The sequence below is a fragment of the Bombus fervidus genome, chromosome 1, assembly GCF_041682495.2.
Source record: "Bombus fervidus isolate BK054 chromosome 1, iyBomFerv1, whole genome shotgun sequence".
In the NCBI taxonomy this organism is placed as follows: Eukaryota; Metazoa; Arthropoda; class Insecta; order Hymenoptera; family Apidae; genus Bombus; species Bombus fervidus.
The window spans coordinates 17214156-17237130 of NC_091517.1; the positions used below are offsets into that span (position 1 = coordinate 17214156).

Here is a 22975-nt window from a genome sequence, read left to right on the forward strand (position 1 = left end):
GCTCTGCCCGCTGCTGGAAGCTGGAACGATCCTATCCGTCAATCGGAGCCGCCACCAGCAACCTTGCTCCTTTTCCTTCTCTGTTTCTTTTGGCCGGTTGTGAGAGACGCCGCAGCTGCGACACACACAAAGACAGAGAGTGGCCGATCCACGAAACGAAACGAACGAAACTACCGCCACTCCCGCTTAAATTCTTTTTCCCTCCGTTTTCACCGCAACGCGTACATCGTGTATATATCGATATACATCGAAAGCTCACGGAACGACTCGCAAATTAATCACACTCCGGAAATAATCAAAACACTCACTGTAAGTCGCCGCACGAAAAACACGGTTGCCTGCGCGTTACAAACTTTCTAGAGAAAAATCACGTGGTAACGCGTTCGACGAGTTACAGAAACGAAAAACGACAACAGCGACACTTGCGATCTATTTATCCACGTTCGATACCGCGAGAATCGATATCGATCACGAACTGAGACTTGCGTCCCGATTGTCACATTACGTTGCACAGAGATAAAGAAACTGCCGATCGCAGAGCACTGACGCGCGAACGAAATCCTGTACGGGCCCGATATGACACACGCTACGCGTCGCACATACAACTTTCGCGCGCTGCAGACTCCGGCAGACTGAGTGTCGAGAAAGTCTTGAGGCTAGCGTACGCGATTGCTGCGCTCCTGGCGGCCGATACCCGACCTACAACGTCACGCGTCTTTGGCCGGTCTCTCTGTATTTCGATTCCTTAGAAACTCGAGTGTACGTTTCTCGTACGGGTTCTGCACATCCTAAATCAAATCCTTCGCGATTCACCGATGCAGAAATACCATCCGAAAATAACAATCTCGATTTTTGTAAATATAACGAAAACAGCGATCCTGATACGACGTTGTACATTTTATGCGTCGTGATCACGTTCAATGGTAAGAATCATTCATTCTAAATAAATTATCCTCTTCTTCAATATATCGTTTTAAGTCATCTTTCATAAACCAAAATTTGTATATCATAAGAAGTTTCGTAGATTTTTTAGATTAGTTATGTATTTAACTGTGAATTAAAATCTATAAGATCAAAGTCAAATCTTTTATTGAAGTACCTCGAACTGCCACCAGAGCAGAGGTATGATTTAAATTAATCGTAAGTCATAAGTATTTATATGTATAATATATCCAACTGTCAGTCTAGCATGTAGCCACTAAACTTGGAGGTTAGTTTGTTTATCGCTCTTACGTCACTTCTACGAAGAAGTTTCCAAGCCCTCTTGGTAAACACGGTCGACATTCACACGACGGTACGCGGGTCGCGGTAAACAATCTCTTTTGAACTGTGAATACATACGAAGCCGTATGTATAGTGTATACGCATTTGGCGAGCACGTGGCACGAGTTATCTCGAAACAGAGTCGAATCTACACGCGACATGATGGACGTATGGTCGACTATATTTTTCTATTGTACAGGTGCGAATGTTCGATGAGTGTAATTTAAATCCAATAGTTCCGGCGCAAACTTTAGAATTCACCGATCGAGCACGCTTCGGTTCTATCGATTCGATCATGGGAATTCCTTTTAATCCATACGGGAGAACGCATCGTGTTGCCGATATTCTCGCTTCGTGGTCACTATTCAATACGAACTAACGTAGATGAATTGTACGTAACCATCGCTCGATATGTAGGTTATAACGTTACTTTTGCAATTGGATAATTGTATTCATTGCGACTTAAATCGTTACCGACAGCTTTGTATTCGGCGTTTTTTAGGCTCGTGAAATGTTAGTCGGCAAGGCTGCCAAGCGTAAATAAACGCGTCAGAGACAATAGCCATTGTGGAACGAATCAGTCGTGGAAATGGATCGTTCGGATTGGTATATAACGTTTTCTCTTCGTGTATGTTAGTGTTCGAACGCCGAAGTTACGATTGATCAACGTTAAATCAGAATGCAGAGGGAGTGGCAATGGCGGGCGGATTTTTAGTCGCGCGTATCTACCGTGCTGTTCGGGTGTACACCATTTATTAGTAGCAATTGAATAAATTACGTTCCATTCACCATAGTCCCCTCGTTCGTGTATTTCGTGCATCGTTTCTCGACCTCATCCCATTCATGACAAAATATCTTTTTACGCTAATAATATCTCGCGTAGAATAGTTTTTTATATAACCTCCTCCCGCGCGTGAACCGATTAATCGAATCAACCATGATTTCGTGCAACTCCGAGAAATACCAGATAACGTCCCGTTATTCCGGTCGTAGGATACATTGTCCATGAAATATTTTTCCGTAGTGAATTGCGTACGATATTGACGATACGTATACAATGTAGAATTATTATGGTTAAAGGTATTTGGTATTACGCGTTTGAAAATTCACTACGTTAGTCGGAAACGAGATGTAAGCTTTCGTATCCGCGATAAATTTTTGGTTTTGTAATACCAATAATTTTAACTTGTGCTCGTATATGTACCTTTCTTTCTTTTTGCTCTCCTTCTTTCCCGTATGCATATATTCGGGGTGTGGCCAAAAATATTTTACAATGAGAAACAGAAAATGATTTCTTACGCAGAAACAAACAAAGGTTAGTGTCATTCAAGGTTTACTTTCAAAAATATATATATTATACACTTACATAGTTAACTATAAGGAACATTATAGTAATTAATGGACCGTATTTTATATTAGCTATATAAATGTGTATGTATGCCTCGAAAACTGTGCCTCGGGCATTTTTGTCTGCTCGTTTGATTTGCTCTTTCATAAAGAATATTCTTTTGCTCGCGTGTATAACATTTCGACCGCGCCATGTTTATAGTCGAATATTTTTTTGTCAACAAGAGGGAAGAAGACATTTTGGTACGTATAAACGACTGCGCAGTGAAGTATTCGCTAAATATTTAATATTCGGATCGTTTCCAAAAGCCGGAAGTCATTGCAGTTTAATCGAATAAGCGAATCGATCAGAGAGACAGTTGAATGAAACAGCACAAAGAATATACGCGTATCTCAATATCGTGCATTCGTGCTCGCATTATGAGAATAAATATAGGAAAACAGGTATGAATCGGAAATCGTATTGTATATAACATATTCCGTCGAAAGCATTCCATTAAGATGTTCTAATCGATAACGAAGTAGTTTCGACTTTATTGCATTTTCTTCCAGTTTATGCAGCTTTTATGACAGTCTTTCAAAGATGAAAGATGATCGATAGCGTCGTAAAGTAGAAATATTGTTGATACATATTTATACGGATTTTACCCGCAGATGTTAAATCATTATCTCCTTGCTCTAAGGATTCTTTCTTTTAAGAACTTCTAATCTTTTTTTTTTTAAGAACCTCTGTAGCAGACTTGTTTGATTCTGTTTACTAAGATTTGAGTAAAAAGAAGGCACCTACACGGTTGTAAGTGCGAAAATAAATTACGAAGTGTTTCTTAATGAAACTTTTGCAGTAGACAGTGCTGCGGTAATTTTTCAAGCCTGTCTCATTGTCTCATACTTGTCCTGTTCTCCATGGGAAGAGGATGAGCAGGGACTAAAACGTGAAGAATGAAAAATGTTTATGTTCTCTAGCAAAAACCGAGCGTAAAATTAAAACTTGCTAATAAAATCAGTTATAGCTGTGACGAAGTAATCAATGTTATTAGATGTTCCTTATTTATTTAATTATCGATTATTTAATTCTATACAAATGTTAAAGAATTATTTTTATTGTGATATTTTTAAAAAAACTCTAAAAAAGCAATTCTTAAATCCTATGAATAGAAATGCAACGAAAATTAATAGTATCTACGTATTCCGCGGTTTTCAAGTTGTTCCAGTTGCACGATATAACGCAACCCTAAGCTTAAATCAATTCGTGATATTTTTCAACACGATTAGTTAATTCTAAGATATGAAAAATACACAAAGTATCTAACAAGCATTGTTCCTCTGGTAGTTGGTAAACTTTCATTACTTCAGTTAAATACAGTGTCCACCCAAGTTTTTTCACTCATTAACCTGCTTGTATAAGTATAGAACTCTATGATGCACAACTTTTCCTCGTGTTCTGTTCTTTTGTTCGTACTATACTTTAGACGCGAACATTTTTGCGAATACTTTTTATCCTTCAACAGTTTTCCTTAGATAATTTCACGTATCTTTAAATATCACAAACATAGACGTAAATCATTAATAGCATATAATTCGAATAATTTACCGAACTTCGATTCTTTCGCATAATAAAATGATTTCTTAATTTCAGGATACCTCAGTATCAGTTTACTTGGAGCTGTTACAAACTATTAAGAGAATGTAATTAAGCTGAGAATGTAGATAATGCCACGTATATTAAACTTGGGATAGTTGAAATATCCTACCATCAGCGTTTAACCACGTGAGTATCTTATTAAAGTATTTACGTAGCTATGTAAAAATGAAAGTTAACTCGCTTGTAAATTATTATCCTTCGAGTTAACTTCTCTCAATCTCATACCTTCTTCTTTTTTGCATTTTACCATAATTAATTAAATGCGTAAAGACAAAAATGCAGAAACGCGTTAAATTGAAGGAACTTTGCTCGAATTATTTTCAGTGACACGGAATATTACGCAAAATACTTTCATAGTTTCATTAGCATCGATTACGTTTCATTCAACAGATATTACGGTGAGTTGTCGCGTTTTGTTCGATCGATGATACTCGCGTTTCCAATTAAAACGGATTTGAAACTTGTGAAATTTCGTACAGTCGCCGCGAGCCCAGATGCGTCACCTAATTAATAGTCTGACATACACGTCCGACGATTCTCTAAATGCACAGAAGTGCTCGCTAATCGATTACTTCGGTGCATTAGCGTACAATGAGCAATCTATTGCAAGGAGGATCCCTGGCACGGGAACAATGTACTCATTCGAATGGAATAATGTACATTTCGAGTGTAAAGCGGAGATACTGTAAACTTCAGCACACAATATATTTACCGAATTCGAATTATTATGAATCAACTAGTGGAAGAAAGAAATTATCTCTTGCTTAGGATTCTCCGTTCAGTCAAGCTTAATTTATACCCATTGTCGACAGACTGACGGATGAATGGACGTCATTATTAGACGAACGTTCTCGAAATTGCGCGAACAATCACTTCTTTTTTCATTAGGATTATTTAAAAAATTTACGTGATCTGGTAATGATAATATACGACTTTGGGTTTCAAGTTACTTTCCTTTTTCAATATATTCTTTCAATTATTAGACTTTAAGATCGTTTATGACATGAATGGTCGGTTTTATCATGCCAAATATTTCAAATATTCCTATTATCTGTGGATTAACCTTTAAACTTTCCAAATTACTCTCGTACATTAATCTGTTCACGCAATGAATAATAAATTGACCGGAATATCTTCTAAAATATCTCTATCGGATGCTCCAAATGAGTATTATCGAACAAAGCTTGAGAGAGATTACCCAAATTGCCATCTCGATCAACGTAATCCAAGTAACTTTTCTTTCAGAAGTCGCCGTAGTTTCTTACGGTCGACCTTTAGCTGCTTTTTCCTCTATAAATGTTCATCAATACGACCGTCCTTTCTCATCTGTTCACCACTTTCCCTTCGTCATTTTCTACCATTACGTGTAATTTCGTTCCACCATAGTCATACTTTGAAGAGAAGAGACATAATACTGTATGGCTACGATGCTCACGATGCTCGTTCACGCAAACGGAAGATATTCTCCTTTCTCTCCTCCTTTCGCTGGCCTATCTCTCTCTCTCTCTCTCTCTCTCTCTCTCTCTCTTCATTGCACGTCATCTAAGTTATTATTCCCCTATGCCTACTCTCGCGCGTGCTATTTCCTTTTTTCTTTCTCTCTTTCTTTTTCTGTATCCGGCTCGTTTCTTGTATTTTGATATCAGGCTCTGTCTGTCTCATTCCGCGGGCTGCTTCGTTAGTTTCAGCGGCGTTTGATTACGCGGCATAGCCGGAAGGTCCAATGTTTAATTTCTTTCTCTTTGCACGGCCTCGGGTTTCGTTGCGATGAATGGCAGCATAAGAAATAGTAAAGGTACGTTTACACAGGCAAGGCACGCGAAAAAGCACGCGGCCAGATACGCCGGTATTATGTGTGCAGCCGCGCAACCAGGCAACCAGGACATTGCCGGTTCTTTTGTAATTCCTTTCTTGCCGGCTTTTTAGTTTTACGCTATTCCCCTGATTTCTTTTGTGACGACTCGGTAAAATAACGCGTATATGCTCCAGAATTATGAGTGTCGACATAGTACGAACCAGTACAGGGACCCTTCGAACAAACGCGTGATTGGCTACTTTTGCGATACCGGAAACCATTACGGCAGAACTTTATTTATCTCGAGCTGCTATCAGGGAACAAATAATTCATACAACCGAAGTTAATATTGGAGGAATTTATCGATCCTGCTTTCTATCTATGACACGGTTGCACTAATGATACAATATAGTTTGTGCAAAAGGTATGAAATCAGTCTAGCGTAAAGGTTGTAATTTCCTGATAACGAGGTTTCAAATTTCTAATAATTGGAAAGTGAAAGTATGTTTTTTCAGTAACTTAGGAAATATCTGTTTCATGTCTAGTTGACTGCTGTTCTTATAAGGAAATATGAAATCGTATAGTGGTTATAAAGTGTGGTTATAACAAAATAGAAGAAAAATTAGTATTTAATTAAAGGTAAGTTCATTTATTAGAACTTGCCATACGATAGATAATTCGTGTAATAGTGGCTTCCTAATACCGTTCATTACCTACGATTCCTCATTCAAATAATAGGAATTCACATTTAGATAAGTGGATTCAATCTCACAAGAGTTTCATTTAATCCAGCACTAACTAAAATTTCATTCCAATAAAGAGAGTTCTACTGTATCAGATTGTGCCATGATTATCTGTAGATTTTAGCCGAAGCTGAAAGTAAAGTTCACTCGAGTATCGATCTGCGAAAGTGTAATACTACCATTGTCTTATTACATGTTGAACTGGCCATCCCACTTATGGTTATTCAAAAACCGACTTCTAATAAAGTTGAAAATGAAATTCGATGATAACGAAATTCATAACCAATTTAAAAAATCTTCTTCGTGTTACGTTCTAATTAGCTGCCCTTGAAATATTATAGTTTCTTGCTGCATTAATTTAATGCCTATAACATTTATTGGAAAATTGTGCAATATTTTTTTAGACCTGCTACGTTATATTTATATAATACCGACATATTGAACATCATTACTTCATTATAAGTTTAATACATGTATTATTTACAATTACCCGTAATATACACTTTAATTCTTAATACAATCAATTGCATCGTATGGATTTAATTGTTCAATATGTTTGTTTACAATGTTTATTAATAGATTATGATTATTTTCTGGAACGAAAGATAAATTCGATTCACATGTTGAAATCATGAAAATGTCAATTCGAAATGGTCATGCAAAGATCTTGCAAAATAAAATCGAAAAAACAACTACGATGTTCGAAGAAGAGGAATTATTTGCACAATCAGTTACGTACATTTTGAAATTGATGAATCTCGATATAATATGTAGCATTTAAATTAAATTAATATCTATGAATGAACATAGCGAACATCAAGATAACACTATAAATATGAACAACATATTTCTATTCGTAAAATGACATTTATCTAAGAGAATATATCGTAAAATGTAATTAAAGCCTGCGATGATAGTAGCCATAAAGAAATTTAACGATCAATAAAAAATCTGTGTAGAATTAAAAGATTATTTAATATTTACTAACAGAGAGCTATACTAATTTAGAAATCGATCTGGAAGTCAGAGACGTTGGTAGGATTTAAATCTCAGCACGACTAAACATAGGTACTCCACTCGTCTTCCTTTACGATCACATTTCTTTTCCTTGGACAATGGGTTTCGTGCAAATGAAACGACATTCGAGACATTAACGTCGCGGCTAAATGGTAGAAATCAAGGGAAACCGTGGTGGCGAGGAGAAAACCGGAACGGACGCGATCACGGGAACGTAACGTACCATGGTAAATAAGTAATGTCGCGGGGGAAAGTGCACCGATAGAGTATCAGGTCGAAGGGAAGGAAGGAAAGAAAGAACTGGTCGGACAACGCGCCACGGAGCAACCTGTAACGATAACAACAGCTTCGGTAAAGAATACAAATTGTTCTATTATTTCCACGAACAAAGAATCACGTTGTAAAAGATTGGAATCTGGAACAAGTCTTATCAAAAATAAAACCAACCGGCCGATTTCAAAGGGATAGTGGTAGGTAAGGAACGGAATGAAAGAATGGCGCTATATCGACTCGCGGTAAGCATTCGAGATATTGATATCCTCGCAGTTGTATACGTTTGGGAAATAGACATTTGTTGGTAAAACTCGACTGCAGGCTATTTATTATTTAGATCGTAATATGATAAAATTAATTAAATGATAACTGTCTTTTTATCTCCCACAAATTTGTAGATCGATCAATGTCGGATGATAAAGTTACGCAGCGTTAATATCCGGCCGCTAATGAAGGAATGTGGCATTCGTGACAGAGTAGATATCGGTGGAATGTCGACAAATTAAATAAATCAGATGATTTATGATACAGATTTATTTGCTCATATGATCATAAGTATATAATAATTGTAACCTAATACTCTGCGTATAAATATTATCGGCCCGGGAATTGGCCGTTTAGGCTGGTTAGAATCAGCGTTGTTACACGGTGCCAGTTTGTGAACTCATTAGAAACAGACGTTTACCGAGAAAGTGTTGTTAGTATGGACAGAGTAGCGTTGGTATAACGACATTCATGAACGACGTATATTCGTTGGAATGGTTTTTATTATTTAAGTATCTAAACGCTGCTCCCGAGCCCGTATTCTCTGATCGCGCTCTGAATATGTAAATCCAACGGGAAAGTGACGTCAACGTCCTTGTGTTTGTAGCCATTCAGGAAGTAAGACGTCCCTTCTATGTTAGCTGGAAATTCCTTTGGTAAGAATTCCTTCTGTCGTGGTTCCAGATCAAATCCTGATATAGGATATTTCAATAAGCTGTCATAAACAAATCACAATGTAAGTGACATGAGACTTACTGTAAGAATATAAATACGCAGTACATTGGTATATTATTTATTTGATATCGTTAATGTTATAAGTAGAAATTACTTACACATACGTCGTTGGACTAATGTGGATACGAAGAGGTTCACTTAGAGATTCAAACTTATTAGCTAAGGTAACATTGTGTCCGAAAAGACAGTACCTTGGCATCTTTTTTCCAACAACTCCTGCTAGTACCATTCCAGTGTGAATGCCAATACGCATCTAAAATATTATTTTCATCATGAATATTTCCCTTATTAAAAATTCTATCAATTAGAAGAAGATATTTGCAGTTTATAGTCTTCAAATTAAAAAATGTTAAGAAGAAATAATATATGTAACATTTATTTCGTGTTATTACCATTATATGAAAATTTCGAAATATCATAAACATGATAAGTGAATTTTAAAATCGTAAGAATACAATATTTAATTATACCGACATAAATTACAAAGTAATAAATTATTAACTGTAGTGAATTATGGTTTGTATCGCATTAAGTCTGGCGTAACCTACTTTGAAAGTTAATGCAGTAGCGCAGTCACCTTACTTATCATCCTTTCTGTCATCGCAAGCAAGGAATACTTTAAATGGGAAAAGTTTTAATAGTCTCATAAATAGGAATAGCAAACAATTAAATACCATATCCTTGAAATATGTATATAACGTGGAATATTAGTCATTTCTACATGCATATATAGTATTTGATTAGAATTTTAAAATTGTTAGACACTTTTAATTGATATAAGATTTATTAAAAAAATTTCCCAACTAAAATGTACCTATCTTAAATGGGATGCAAACCCAATAGTAAAATACATTAAAGAGACGTAAATATTTCCTCACCCTTATTGGTTTACCCTTGTGAGTTAAATGGTGAGAACAAGCTTGTATCATTTTTAGAGCCATCCAAGCTATTTGTTGTGCATGAATGTGAGTGTTACGATGAAGGCCACATGCAACGCAGTAGGCATCTCCAATTGTTTCCACCTGAAATTTTGATTTTAACTTAATTAATATCTTCATAATAAATCTTAGAAGATAATACACTCATTTATGTAAAATTCGCACTTTATAAATATCTAACTGGCCACAAAATGAGTCAAACTGTTCATAAAGATTTTGAAGCATGTTGATAACCATCATTGGTGTCGCGGTAGAACAAATTTCTGTAAAACCAACAATATCACTGAAAAGCATCGTCACCTCAGGATAAGTTTTTGCCTCGATTGTCTCTCCTAAAAGAAAAATATGCAATTGAATTCAGATAAAATTACAATTCAAGATCAAATAAGAAACGAAAGTTAAAATATTAGGACTTTTTTATTGGTTTAACCATAATTGAAATATTTACCCAACCATAAACGCTTCGCTATATCTGGAGGAAATATAAGATGAAGCAAGCTGACATTCTTTTCTCTTTCCGCAGACACAGCTAGATTTGCTTCTTCTATAGAGCTTTTCAATTTGTCCATCCGTCTTCTCAAACCATCCTGCGTCAGAAAATTAATTTTTAATTAAAATTATTCTTCCGTATGATTATATAATTTAAAAAAAAAAAAAGAATTCAAATAATGGATTCATAAAGAGAACAACTTTATCTGCACATGTTAGATTCCATCCACTGTACTGGATAGAGTCGCCATCTAGAACGTAACGCTCTGTATGCTGTTGCCCTCTATCCCGAGGAATCGAAATCTTTTCAAACAGACGCGTCCTTTAAAGATGTATTACGATCTGAACATCGTTCTACCCAATTGAAAGTCCTAATGAATACTTCAAAAGATCTATTCATTGATGAAATTTTCATCGACGGATAAAATTACACGTTGAAATTCTCTCTTATATCATAACATAACGCATCGCTTAATGGAATGTATAATATTGTCGCTCATATGAATTCTATAAATATAAATGTAACGATACCGGAGAGAGAATAAAATGTGAATTTTATTATACCTGTGCCCTGGCCTGTTCCCCAACCAAGATAACGTCTCTCGTGGCGTCGTGTAATGGAATATCAGATATAAAAAGTCCTCGGCCAGTTAATCCTTCTAGACCGTTCAAGAATGGCGAACTCACAAATAGAATGGAATCCGATTCAGGACAATGGACCATCTGACCTTTCATCTCTAAACCCTGGAACGATTGAAGTCCTATTAGTAGTAAAATTTTTGTAACTCGATTCGATATGGATAATATATTCGATGCTTCAGCATTTTACGTAAAGATCTTAAAAATACGTATAACGTAATACAATCTTCGACCGAATTAGATTTGCGTCGATCTTCATGAAGGCTAATTTAGTATCATCTCGTATTATTCCTCCAAATTTTTAGCAACCGTGGCAAAACTTAATCAGAGATTAATCCCGATCCCTATCACGGTAAAAGTTAAATCTTCGATTTCGTGCATCGATATGCAATTCGGCAAAGGTCTGATCGTTGTACGTGTAATAATTTTATCGATCTGCATAAGAATAACATTGTATATTCAGATACCTCCGCGGGATATTTATCGACGCCCTGCGGTCTTTGAAGGGTGAGCACGAAAGGTGTATTCGCGCGCTTCAGTATCTCATGAAAGATCAAAGTAACTCCGCGTGGTCGTGTAAAAGCGAAGTACGTCGATATTTCTCTCCCCAATCGGTTAAGATGATGCCCGAAAATCCTCATAAATCCGACTCCAAGCTGCACCAGCTCTAATTGTCGATCAACCACAAAGTGCCATGGGAAGGCTTTGCAGAAGCTTGCTACCCCCATACGTAGGTCCGTGGCTTCGGTCGACAGTGGACGGAACGGGGACGTGACCGTGTCGAGATTATCGTCGATCTCCGGATCGACCACCAAATGTTCGCTATAGCGCTCTGGAGTGATATGATACCTGCGAAGCAGTTCAGTGAACGTCATTACGCTTGTAGGATACAGTGCCTCGGGTTAGTGTACAGAGTCGATTCATATTATAGGTTAAATAAAATTCTGAACTTCAGACTTTCAAAAATTTCAATTTTCAAAAAGTACTCCAATCTCCAGATATTCAAATTTCCAAACTTCGTAACTTTTAATATCAAATTTCATGGAGATACACAAAAGCAGCCCCAATTTTTTTTCTATTTATTAGATTGCTAATTACTTTCTGAATTCATTCTATCATACATTGTACGAATCGATTTTCCTTACAAGGTGCCTTAATCAAAATGGAGCTAATTCGAACTAATTACGGAACTGGGCTCGAACTATTTGGACGGTGTTCCTTTCTCACAAGTAATTGGAAGTAGATTTACTATTTAACGAATTCGTTTCCCATAGCGAATGCGTAATGAAGTTCTTGAAATCGGCAGGCTGTCCGTATGTTCCCCGGTTTAAATGTCTGCAAACATCGGCGATCAATATTTGACCACTTCATAGTGGCGCAATTTCTAGGATTCCTTCAGTATAGGTGTAAATCGAGCGATACGATGTCTACACGCACAGCGGCTACCGATCGAACGAGCAAATACTAAATATTGTTCTTTTGAATGTAACATAGAACTATCGTACATCGGTGCGTATTATTCGTTTCGAGTGTTCCGACGATCAATAATTCGCAAGTTGGCCGTTGGACGTACCAGATTTCAAATACATATTCTCAGCTTAAATCTATAACGGTACATGGAAGCAGGATAAAAAGCAGTTGAGGAGCCGCTTTTTGCATTAAATTCTGCCAACCCTCTTTCTGCGCGTGTGTGACTGTTTTCGCCTCCGCGTACCAACTTTATTAAAATTTTTATATTCAAATATACCGTTGTTACAGTTATTTCATTCGTTGGAGATTGTAACTAAGCGCAAAATAAACTATAAAAATATTCGTTCTGTAAACAAGCATATACGATATTTTTCATTATAGAGGGAATAAAACAAAAAACAAAATAAAAAGAATGTAAATACATTATCGAAAACTACTTACCTAAAAAATTTGGTGTTGTATGGATCGGGTAGAATATATACATTGGCATCATCGTTATAAAATTGTCTGGCGATGCCCTTTAGGCTACCGACTAGTAGATACGCGACAGACGGGTGGTCGGTCGTAAAATGAAGCTCGATCGCTTCCGGCGTGGCAATGCATACGAACTCTGCCTCCGCCTCGGATCCGGACTGGTGTTGCACGACATCGTTCACGCCATCGAGGGTGGTCAGGAAAGCCGTCAGATCGTTCCCGAGGCAACGGAACGCTCTTTCAAGTAGACCCACGCAAGCAGTATAAATCAGCTCTTGGCCAAGCTGATCGAAAAATATGCTCACGTCCACGTCTGAAAAAGGTTCGCTGAATTAGCTTCGTCCTTCGTCGCATAGTCATCTAAACGCAGTCCTAGTAGAATGGACCTTTCGCAACTGGGAGCGAAGAGTAACGCGAACCCCTTGTTCAGATAACTCGAACGCTGACCTAGGTGCTTTAAGTTCGAACAAGTTTCGTATATGTGGGTCAGGAGTGACCTACGGTATATACTTACCGTTAGATATTCCTTCGATAGATGCTGAATCGAAGTAGGAGTAATTGGCATTTTTCGGAAGGTGAATCGATCGTTTTAATTGGTTCTCGAACTTTGGAAATCGTGGATTTTATAGGATTCGGATAATATAAAAGTTTCAACATGCAGAAAATGGGCAAGGAAAGCTAAAAAAAAGTATTTGAAGCTACATTGGAAAGTGCATGATTGGAAAAAGCTCGGGGGTTTATTGTATCAGAAATGTAAATGTACCTACTGTCAAATGCGACAGAAAATTACACGAAATGTTTACAGATAATTATTCGGTTTTTCGATTGCTTTTTTACACGTTTGTTTGAATATTTTTTTCAGGGTATCTGCGTGTAAAATGGCGGGTTGTTAATTACTGATAGTATTACTCGATAAATGAACACACATTCCTTTTTCAACGAAAAGTATTAATAAACCGCTGTTAATTATGTAAATTCATTTGTTTTACTTGCGTGTAGTGCAGTTAATTATGAATGAAACGATACCTCCTACGATATGACTTTTATTTTTTACGTTATTTATTCGAATGTGGTTTTCTAGCGTGCGTTAGAATGTTAGATTTTACTCCAAGAGATTTGGTAGAAAGTTAGGGACAACACGTTCGTTAAAAATCTCGTTGAGCTACCAACCGTATTTGTAGAAAGTTCCTCCATATAAATATTCGCTAGTAACAAAAACTGCGTGCAGAAAACAATCAACTCTTGGTTTATCGATATCCTCGCTTATCACCAATCAAATACTTCAACAATTACTTCTTTCGTGGAAACAAAAGTCCACTCTCCATCGTTGGAACATTATTCAACTGAATTTACGATACTTAACAAGTTTCCCGAACATCGCTGTAACTCTTTTTTGAAAAGCCCATTTGTCTCTTCAAATTCTCTTCGATTTTCCCACATTTTCTCTCGCACCAGTTAACCTGATTTCATTAATTATTTAGCTATTTCTCGAGCGTTTCAACGGAATGCGTAATGTCTCGTTCGCGCGAAGACAGTGAGCAGACGTTGAAATAGAAATTTCAACAAGCAGATCACGTTTTTTCTTCGCGACTTTTAATGCTGCGTATTTAGTATTGATCGTTTGAACATCCTGAAAGTCAAGATTTTTCAAAGTTTACAACATTGTCGTTTTACGTTTATGACGTTTCACGTTTATAATCGGTTAACTACACCCGAGCACATCGTTGTTTTTCAATCCCAAAGTCGTAGGAAATGTGCTTTATCGACATACCTATACGTTTTAAATACCAGTAGTTAGCAGAAGGTTTAATATCTTTCATGTCCGGCAAGTTCAATGTTTCCCGATGGATGGAGCAATTAAAAAAAAAACAACAAGAAAATCAGAACAGAGAGGTTGGCTCTCTCGTTCCAGGAAGATATTCGTCGCAGCAGACTGAATGCGATCGTAATTTCGCTGACGAGACGACCAGCGACGAATTACTCAAATCTCCCTGTCCCCGTGATAAAGACCAAGTAAAATGGAGGAAACAAATAAAAATTCCGATCGTTACACGCCGAGTGCTTCTAATCTGATGATAATCGAACGATTTCGATTTGTCGAATGCCCTCTCCGTTATTGTAATTCTGGTCTCTAGAATTTTCTGGCTTGACTGAACTTTTCAGAAGTTTTCAAGGGATTAAGAAGAAGAAGATTTTGAAGAAGATAGATTGATGTAAATTGGACAAAATCTGCGATTCATGCTACTATACATGTACGTGTTTTTCTCTGAGTAAATAATTACCAATCTCAAATTCCCGGATCACTCCAGGAATGATGGTTCTTGCGTTAATTATAGGAGTGCTTAAGGGCTGCTTTTTGCATTTGAAGAGTACTGAACTTTGCCAATATCCAGATTCAGCACAGATCCGTTTTTGCGTTTGTGTTTTATTATAACGGCAAAGAGAATCGATCGATCGAATAGCTGAATTGCGAGATTCGAATGTTTTTTACCTGTAACAGTTACGAAGAAAAAACTCACTCAGGTGAATTATTATTAAAGCTTGTTTCAAACACGATGATATTGAAGTAACACGAAACAAATGCAACTCAACAACGCATATCGAATTAATCGAACCGAAGTCTCAAGTCTTTTTTCCAATTAAAACCATCTTCGAATTACAATGCTAGCATGAAATCTCGAAAATAGTTCACTCGATTCTCCACATACTCTACAGAAAACTCTACGATCGCAGCTTCTATCTTCCATTGAGGCTCGATTGAAAAATGTAAGTTCCTAGAAGGAAATCAGCGGTGTGCAGGCCAAGCGTTTCGAAGAGGTGGGAAAAATTTACGCGTCGACCTCGAGGTCGTGCGGTCGATAAACGACCGATAGAATCGAGTTCCCGTGATAAAGCGGCGGTTAGCTCCCTTGCAAATCCGGAAATCGAAACGACCTGGCCCGGTTAGTTCTAATGGCTGCGCGTATTATTTCCCACCGAATGTCACTGGCAGCGCACGATAATCAATAGCGGTCACCGACCGCCTATATAATACGTACGGCCAATCGTCTGGAACATCGCGTGATGCTTTTGTGACAGCCTGCCAAATCGCCCAGCTAAGCTTGACAAATCGATGGCTCCTTGGCAGTCTGAGTTCGCAGCCTGTCGTCGACTACAACGAAACTTCTATAAGAGGTAAACATGTTCAGGATACAGGGGAGCAAGGAACTAAGATCAACCTATTAGCTTGGTATATACGAATTGAGACACTCGGAGGAGTAAGTGGTATAAATGACGAAATATTGTACCTATTAGGAGGATCAAACAATATAATTTATTATAATGTTACAAATATTTGAATATCTTTAAATTTTATAAAATCGCGGAATCTAAGCGGACGAGAAATAGCATTGAGAAAAGTATTAAGCGAATCTTTGAACTTCTTCTAAACGTTAAACAATTAATATACGTGTATAATATTTTTATAAAACGTTATAATAATATCGTAAGGCATTGGAAATTTATAACAAAATTTTCTAGATAAATACAGATCTTTTGTGTTATTTCCTGCACTCATCATGTTTCTGGGAAAAAATGTACTTGTATCATTTCCCACAGAGTCCCTCAATTGGTTCCGAAACCTAACCTGAATCAACTCGACGTCGATTCTGAACCTTACCAGGCAATGTCATAAATGTCCCTCCTGTGGACATCGAATTTATGGTGTTATAAATCCGAATATATACGACATATCTCTTTCCGAATTTTACGCAGGATAAAATACGATTCAATTACTTATTTAACAAGTTTTTGACCCGAAGGAATTCCTACTATATTCACATTAACTTTTACAAAAATATCTTTGATCAAATCTTATAGTTTCATAAAGATGTGCTTATTGATATAATTAATTCAACCATCACTTCATACTTCAATCCAATAATTTCAATAAACGTAACATGACATTAATAACAGTTGGAAGGCAAACATGGAAAGGTCACATATATCATGCACTAGAACAAATTGTTTTCAATCATTTAATAATAAATAATATTGGATGCAACAACAGAGACATCGCAATATATGCTTATGAAAATGTATATTGAACGATTCCACTTGATATGTCGTATATTTATAGAAGAATTTACGAATTGTTTGTATTCTACTGACTTGGAAGAGAGTTGTTCGCTGAAGCTAGAGTTTCGCACAGGTATACCGAGTCGTTACGATGTTATCGATTGAATGCTGTTCAGTTAGATACTGCTTATATACCGCAATGTGACTTGAATTCTTGCGCTTCTTTTAAAGTTACGTATTTTAGAGAGAAAATATAAGCTATGAACAAAATCTGGTTTGCGAATTTTAGTTTGTGTTCTCGTTTTCTAGAAAATAACGGTTGATCTAGTTTAGGAAAGTAAAAGATGGCTTTTCTTGGAAACAGAACATAAGTGTGTAGAGGAAAAATCAAGAGTACCAGTTCCATGAAAAGTTTAGAAACTTCTTTTTGGTAGAGTGATTCGTTATTCAATATCAAACTCGTTTGAATCAATATCGAACTCGTTTGAAGAATAGTTTTCTACTTCTTAGTGAATTTGTGGCACTGGTGCGATATATGTAGATAGTGAATTACAAAGATTGTCAGGAAGTCAACGAAAATGTGGTTCTGAGGAAGCACATAGTCCAGAAAACGTTCGCCCTCTCGATATTTCCTCTATTTTCCTGTGTTACAATCTAGTGTCGTGGAACACGAAGGTTCGAGTGAAGGAACACGCAACACCGTGTAGGAGGAAATGCCCCAGTACAGAGTCACCGAACAAATCCTCGAATCGATATTCTTGAACCTTACAGGGACTATCCTCAGTTACAAAACTATACAATAATTATGTCTTTGTCGTAAAAAATCTGAACAGTGATCCTTTGTGCAGTGACATGCTCTTTCTCTTTTCAATTCATGAAAGGTCCCATGTGTTCCATTACCAAAGCAACGTTAAGGCAACAATACGGTCTAACGAAATATCACAGGCTTCTTCCCAGTTCGCTTTGAACCTGCGTTCGACATTGGCGCGCGGCGTAACAGTTCTCAACCGCGTTTATTCGTGACTCGATTTCGACGAAGCAGGGTGTACTCCCTTTGAGGGGATGTTAATATTCACGGTTGATTGAATAGCAACCGTTACATACGTTTGTGTACGCTTTTGCAATGTCGAGCACTTTGGTGCATGTTTCGTATCGACGATTCGTGGACCATGATACGCGACAAGTTATGGAAAGCTAGCTGGAATTAGGTTATAGAAACAAATCTAGAATTTAAGCAAGCGACTCTCAAAAGATTCGTGCCTCCTTAAAAAGGTTGTATCTTACTTCGACTAGTCCCTTTCTTCCGCTAGCAAGCGGTGGTGTATCGATCGTGATTGTGTGCAGCGTTTCCACGCGAGTCAATAGGAGAAAAGGTCTAATACGGGATACGCCTTTTCAAGGCGAAGCGTCTCGAGCCACTCTCCAAGGCTCCATCACGATCGCACGAGAAATCCTTTTTGCGCTTGGCCAACTCCAAAGAACGATCTCGTGCTACTCTCCCTCTTGTTATCTTTTATTTTTTCTCTTTCCCTCGCTTATTCTCTCCTCATCCTTCGCTGTTTCCTTCGCTCTTGTTGCATTGTTATCGGTAACGTCAGAGGAACAAGCTTCCACACCTAGAAGACAGACCGTACCGCGAGAAACCTGTTCTTTGGAAAATCATCGATGTTAATTTTACGGAGTAAAAACGATTTCATGGATGTCTCTGCAGTTTTCACGCAGTAATAATATCCAGCAATAATAATGCGTTTAAACAGGGAAATTATATTAAACTCGGTCGGAGATGAATCTTTCACGGTTGGTAAAAGGGTTTTCCATCCTAATTGCGAGGGCGCAAGCTGTGCCGTACACCGCAACGCGGTTACAAAGGGTCGAGCTATGTTATTGCATTATTGTAGAGCATGTCGCGCTAATGAGTAATAAATTCTTATCGTCTGAGCTTTCTCTCGCTGTACATATTGTACTCCATCTTCGACAAGCGGAATCTCAAACGCAATTCTTATTCGTTACTTCTCTTCACTTATTCTTTATTCTTTGGAATCTTATCCTCTAAGTGTTCAGATATTTTCATGTATATCGCTTGATGTGATCATAGCGAAAGGAATTATTGTAAAACGTTCAGATGTTGCGAAATGCACGCGAGTGTCACGCCATCGACGAATAGACTTTCTGATTTCGAAAGACCGCTGCCGGAAATCGTTGATAAAGTTCCGACAGAATAGTCGAATTTGAATACGTTGCTCTGCATATTGATTGTCCATGATGATTAATGAGACGTTCACGAAGCATGCTGTACTATAACTACAGTACTTGACAACCGAATGCAAATTAGGTTAACATGCCCTCGAAGATGAAGGATCGTGCCTGAACCACCTGACAACATATATTGCATCTCATCGAACATGTTAGTCGGAATTCTCGATGCATCATTAAGATCCATCGATGGAGAACCATTATTCATGGACTGCTAGGATCTTCTTTTGTCGAAGTGACTTTATTAAGTGGGAAAATTATTGTTTCACCGAGCTGGAATTATTCTTGAGAAATTAGCTTCTTAAAACAATTAATTTGTATTATCGGTTGTACCGGTTTGCGATGAGAACTTCCAATAAACTAATTAATTATCCCGTTTCTTCAGAAAAATTCTTTCATCTAAAGACTTTTATACGTAGTATGGTAAAGTTTCCAGCGAATACGAGCTTAGTAACGATTTTACACAGAGGAAAACTTCGCCGGTAAACGAAGTTTGTACAGAGAATTTTAGAATATGATAGATCTTTATTCAAATTTCATTAATTTCTTTTATCTGAATGTGAACTCCTATTATTCGATTTCCCGTTTTGTGAATAATAGGCAATGGGGAAAATATGGAATTCTACTGTATCGAGTCACAGGCTAAATATTTGCCATAAATAAGAGTATGTTGAACAGGTTGAATATATTCCAAAAATATACATTATACATGTGTCTATCTACATTCATAGCTTTGAAATATCGAGGACTATTCCTTTAAATAGCACATTTTCAATGCAAAGGCATCGAAACCAGGCTTCTTCCATACACCTGCATGGTCGATACTTTCATTAAGCAAGACAAAAAGCAAGAATTGGGCCACTCCATTACAACCCTGATTTCCATTATGGATCCATGTAATAAGTTTACATATGAACGGCAAATTAGATCGTAGCAGCGCAGCGGTTAACGATCTGTATACATACAGTTACATCTTTAAAAGTTCTGTGTGCGCAACTTATAATCATCTTCGAATGCAATAAATGTTTATCACGGTTAACTGGGTGAAGATAATCGCAGTAACTACTCTGTAAGTGCTCCAACAAGTGCCCGAACAATATCGGCTCGTTTTTAAATTGGCTCTTCTACCCCCTGAATTAGCGCTTTCATAGATCATTGAATATTAATAACATACGCGCATATGATATGACGTACTGTTACGAATATGAATAAAATAAAATTAAAAAAATATTAACAGTCTTTTCACGCGTTTTACGGATATTTATAAATGCAATAAACCCATAAACTGTGTTTATAAGTGAACATACAATACAATTTGTTATTGCTTGTGATGAAGAGAATAACAAAGTTAATTGTTTGAACTGAAAGCAGTTATTTCACACCAAATTTTGAAGAACAGAATAGCAACAATGTTTTAGTGTAGACAGTGAATTTGCTTTTTACAAGGATTGAAACTTCACAGATATTCTAAATAATACAAAATATTTGTTGTAGATGTGTGCAAAGCATACATAAATTCGAAATCAGTGAACATCGTATAAGTGACACAAGTCTCAGTAAACGCGACTATATGTCTAATCAATACGACAACGTATTAAAATAATATCTATTTCTAATGACATAACATACACGCAATTACTGAGAACATACATGCATACAATGTAATACGACACAAACAACTGAATACCAAAATCTCGTAAAAGAAAACAATATAAGTCAAATCCCTAGGATTCCCAGACCTTTCCAGATTCTCTGCGTCTGGATTTTCCTCCAATCTTCTGGGCTTTTCGATTTATGAGCGTCTAAATCTTCGAATTTTTGGTCTTCTTACTTTCTGGGCTCTTGGATTCGTGGATTTTTGGAACCTTGAACTCTTGAACTTTTGGGTTCCTGAAGTCGTGATATCTTGGCCTTTTAGATCCTTGGGGTTCTGTACACTTTGAACTCTTGGAGTTTTGTGTTTTTGAATTAATAATCTTTTGGTTTTTGTGTTCCTCGATACGTGGACTTTTCGAATCCTTTGGAATTCCCAGGTTCGCAATAATAATTAATCAATCATTTCTGACAATCAAATTTTCAGACTTGGTTCTCTCAGAAACGAGCCGACATATGAAAAATTTTCTGTTGTATTATGGTTGGTTGTACTATGATTTTCAACCCGCCCTGTATAATTTGTATATGTATACTATAGGTATTATTAGCTTACATTTTTAGTATTCTCTCTATCAAGTCAATGTATCTAGTAACATTCTCGTTGGGCCCTATGTATTCAATAGCGTCTCTAACGGAACCCACGTTCCCAATATCGTCTCTGTTGAGTCCAGTGCGGTCCATATTGTCTTTATCGGGTCACACATGTGTCACTTCAGAGTAACCATATATGCGCCCTATTATGGGTTGGTTTAGATTTACCACGTGTTAGACGAATGACAATATGCACTTTGACCAAAAATCTATTATGTATAACCTATACTTCCTGGAAATTCGACCATATATGTATACTTTAAATATATACACATGTACGTACTAAAGAATTTCATCCTTATACGGTAAATCTCTCCTACTTTATATACGACGTATAAATTTTATGTACATACATTTATTCAATAAATTTACCCATTTATCAAGATCCTTCTTTTACGTGTATATTTCATAATCTTTATAGTCTAACTCATCACGTTTTTCAGTCTAATAACATTCAGAAGTTTCAGAAGGGAACAGAAAACGTGGTCGAATTTGATTTATTAAACGTACTCTCATCTTTCGCTTTTGGTGTTTCGTTGGTAAAATATTCAGCCAGACACTCGTTCGTCCCATATCTCATCCAACGATACGTTAGTTTCAATCTCGAGAAGGAATATCTTAGAGGCCAATGGAACTCGGTACGCATCTTCGAAATGATATAGCAAAATCTATGTAAAAACCATCTACGATAAGAATTATCCACAATTAAAAAATTGCGAACCGTTTGAACGTGACAGAGCCAACTAGGAAAACGACACATTCAGGTATTTTCCATTAGGCGTACCAAGCTTGACTCCGTAAAATGTGATCCATGTCATAAGCACTATCGCCGGAAACATGATCATAGTGGACACGAATGCAATTTTCTTGGACCACGCTCGTCAGGTTCATTATTGGTTCAGGTCAAGTATCAGGTTAATTAATCTTTCAGGTTAGAAATTACATGCATATCGTACGGTGTTATTGCATCGACGTGAAAACTTCGCATATGGGATCGTTTGTTGCACGCCTTGCAACGGCGATCTTGTTAGAACTGTATCATCAAGATAACGTCATGAGCGTGACTGGCATAGTTACTTGGGTATTCTGCTCGTATCACGAATTTGCATTTCTACGGGTAATTACGGGGCTAGGTAGCTACGATTCCAATTCGCATTGCAAGAAAATCAAGATTCGAGCCGTTTTCGACGACATGTGCGCATGTATTACATGTTTAAGACCGCGTGCATACGAGTGATACATGTCAGCACCATTACATGCGCCGTAACAGTGCCAACGCATGTTTCATCGCAGATATATTAATCGAGATCTTACACGTTAATCATGAATTTAA

The 22975-nt window shown here is 37.1% G+C and overlaps 2 protein-coding genes across 5 annotated transcripts in view; one reads left to right on the plus strand and one right to left on the minus strand.

Moving 5' to 3' along the window:
- Positions 1-719: 719 nt before the first annotated feature.
- Gycbeta100b (guanylate cyclase soluble subunit beta-1-like) overlaps positions 720-22975 on the plus strand; it is a 111345-nt gene continuing 89089 nt past the window's right edge. Inside the window, exons 1-2 of one of the 4 annotated variants that reach the window (XM_072006034.1) lie at positions 720-923; positions 4247-4378. The gene's annotated coding sequence lies outside the window, so the exon portion shown is untranslated. Of the gene's footprint in view, positions 924-1102; positions 1123-1221; positions 1463-2558; positions 2579-4246; positions 4379-22975 lie in introns of those variants that run through there. The other 3 variants (XM_072006046.1, XM_072006042.1, XM_072006053.1) reach the window with 3 other exon arrangements.
- Gycalpha99b (guanylate cyclase 1 soluble subunit alpha 2) overlaps positions 8597-22975 on the minus strand; it is a 48841-nt gene continuing 34462 nt past the window's right edge. Inside the window, exons 4-11 of the mRNA XM_072005958.1 lie at positions 13057-13402; positions 11613-11994; positions 11071-11250; positions 10466-10604; positions 10183-10349; positions 9958-10101; positions 9178-9332; positions 8597-9059 (exon numbers count right to left, since the gene is read on the minus strand). Coding sequence (XP_071862059.1) covers positions 8861-9059; positions 9178-9332; positions 9958-10101; positions 10183-10349; positions 10466-10604; positions 11071-11250; positions 11613-11994; positions 13057-13402 — 1712 coding nt within the window. The 3' untranslated portion in view covers positions 8597-8860. The remainder of the gene's footprint in view (positions 9060-9177; positions 9333-9957; positions 10102-10182; positions 10350-10465; positions 10605-11070; positions 11251-11612; positions 11995-13056; positions 13403-22975) is intronic.